The sequence below is a fragment of the Rhinatrema bivittatum genome, chromosome 16 (assembly GCF_901001135.1).
Source record: "Rhinatrema bivittatum chromosome 16, aRhiBiv1.1, whole genome shotgun sequence".
Taxonomy (NCBI): Eukaryota; Metazoa; Chordata; class Amphibia; order Gymnophiona; family Rhinatrematidae; genus Rhinatrema; species Rhinatrema bivittatum.
Window position 1 is genome coordinate 10,806,794 of NC_042630.1, and position 2,813 is coordinate 10,809,606.

At 42.0% G+C, this 2,813-nt stretch overlaps 1 protein-coding gene across 1 annotated transcript; it reads right to left on the minus strand.

Moving 5' to 3' along the window:
• Positions 1–282: 282 nt before the first annotated feature.
• Positions 283–1,233, minus strand: LOC115077226 (olfactory receptor 10A4-like). The gene has a single exon (XM_029579512.1). It carries the CDS (start codon positions 1,231–1,233, stop codon positions 283–285), a length of 951 nt encoding a protein of 316 aa, XP_029435372.1.
• Between the last annotated feature and the right edge of the window lie 1,580 nt (positions 1,234–2,813).

Here is a 2,813-nt window from a genome sequence, read left to right on the forward strand (position 1 = left end):
AATGAAGAAGCCAATGGATTTTAATTTTTTTCCAGAAGATATTTTAATGTTAAAGAAATAAGATTCATAAATGTACATTTTTTCATGCTATGTAGGCATCACATTTTTGACAAGAAAATTGGATAAACTCAAAGGTACAAGAGATAAAAAAGAAATGTAGGAAAAGTGAACCTTTGTCTGGAGCATAAAACCAGAAGATGCCTCCACATGAACACAAGACCACATATTGTACAATTATGCCACCGTATTTATATGCATAGTCGTATTATTTTGTAATGGTTGCTACATATGCTCATGGTCTCTGAATAGTTTTCTGCCTATAAAGTTCTGGAAAGCATGCTTAACTTCCTTATTCCTGAGGCAGTAGATCATTGGGTTTAACATTGGAGTCACAATGCAATATAAAAGTGAGGAGAATTTGTCAGTATCACGTGTTTGGGCAAAGCTAAACATATATACTGAAATGGTTGCTCCATAAAATAATGCGACAGAGGTGAGGTGGGAGCTGCAGGTAGAGAAGGCCCTTCGCTTCCCTTCCACAGAGCGTATCCTCAGGATGGTGGAGAGGATATTGATATAAGAGAAAATAATCAGTGTAAAGGGCGTCAACAGGACTATTACGGCATCTGCAAAAATGGAAACCTTGTTCATTAAGGTGTCCCCGCATGCCAGATCTACCACCGGCGAGAAATCACAGAAAAAATGATTAATTTGATTTGGCCCACAGTATGATAAGCTGAAGATAAAAATGGTTTGTGCCAAGGATATCAGGAAACTGACCAACCATGTGCTGAGGATAAGATAAATACAGCTTCTCCAGTTCATAACTGTGGAATAGTGCAGGGGGTCGCAAATGGCCACATATCGATCATACGCCATCACTGCAAGTAGGAGGCATTCATTCTGTCCTGGAATGAAAAATAAAGCCATCTGTGCTGCACACCCCAGGAAAGAAATGGTTTTATCCTTGGACAAAATATCTCTCAGCATTTTGGGGACAACGGAAGTGGGGAAAGAGATCTCTATAACGGACAGATTCTTGAGAAACAGGTACATGGGCTTTTGAAGGAGGGGGTCCGCCGAGATGATCACAATGGCCATAATATTTCCAGCCAAGGTGATCATGTAGATCACCAAAACTGCACCGAAGAGCACCAGCTGCAGTTCCCGGGAAAGCCCGGAGAATCCCAAGAGGACGAATTCCGTGACTGAGGTGTGGTTGCTCCAGGTCATGATGCCAAGCTTCACCTACCGAGAGAAATTGTACAGTCATTAGCACAGGAATGAAGAATATGGCAGCACAATGTGTGAAAAAGTATCTGAGCCTTTGACAAAAGATCTTATGCACTGTAGGGAGCATCTCTACAAATCAGCCAAAGGAGAATTCCTATTGCTGGAAAAAAAAAAAGGAATGCACCTGTTCTCACCTGTGTGCAGCTCTGTCACTTTTATCACTTCCTAGATTTCAGAGTAATAGGAACTGCCAAGAACTCCAAAAGCGCTGCCCGTAGAAGGGTTCTTAGCTGCCACTTAAAAAGCAGCCAAGTGTCCTGACTGATGACCTCCTCTCCCGAACCCTATTCCCTCCTCTGATCTAAAAAAAACCCATTTGTCCCATCGTTTACAGCATTGTGTCCCATCATTGCCCATTACCTGCGCAGGGGGTCCTCAGTCTTATCTCCCTCTGACTTGGATTCAAGCATTGCTCTGACAATGAGGAAGGAGGAAACCGCCTGCCCAGGTGAAAGGCACACGTGAACATTTACATACGCATTCCTGGTGGCAAAGGCTAATGGCTGCCATCTCAGAATTTCAAAAGGAAACGTACCTGTTAGACCATCTTTTTCATTTGAATAATTTGTGTTCTCCTAAAGAAGAATTTAAAGTAAAAGCCAAACCCCAGAAGGAACAGAGTAAGTAGTGCATCCAAAATAATCAAGGGGAACGGAACAGCTCCTCTGTGTGGAAAGGCTAAAGAGGTTAGGACTCTTCAGCCTGGAGAAGAGACGGCTGAGGGGGGATATGACAGAGGTCTATAAAATCATGAGAGGCCTGTAAGAGCTAAATTGAAAATGTTTATTTACCTTTTCCAGTCTATCTAGCTAATAGGTAGCAACAAAATCAGAGAACATATATTTTTTTTGTTTTCAGCATAAATTTAAAGTGTTGCCAGAGGATGTGTGGAAAGGCAATCGGCATAGCTGAGGTTTAAAAACAGCTTGGCCAAGTTTCTGAAGAAAAAAAATCCAGAAACCTCTATTAGCCAGGTAGAGAAAGCCATTGCTTCTTCCTGCATACGAGCAGGAAGCACTGGACCTCTTCTTTGGGACCGTACAGGGTACTTCAGGCTTGGACTGGCCACTGTCAGAGACGGGATGCTGAAATGGTTGCTCCATAAAATAATGCGACAGAGGTCTGACCTAGTATGGCAAAATAATGGAGCTTTGCTCTGACCTAGTATGGCATTTCTTATGTCCCTATGTTTCTTAAGCTCGACGGGTGACTTATCACTGTTTAGATCGAGGTTATCCTTTTTCTTGTGTCAAACGTGCTCTGAAAGAGGGGTGGTTTTCAAGTGGAAGATATCAAACAAATCATTAAACAGGATTGGCATGTGGCACAGCTACGTTCCTGTCTTTTGTTTCATTCAGGATCGCAGTATTGGTGATTAGACTGCAGATTTAGTGGGACTTCATTTATCTTTTAGAACCAGAAGTTTTGGCGGGGCGGGAAGTGTCCTGTTGCTGTCTAATTTTTTTTAAAAGACAAAATGAAACAAATTCAAGAAAAAACAATGAAAACCTTCCACCACT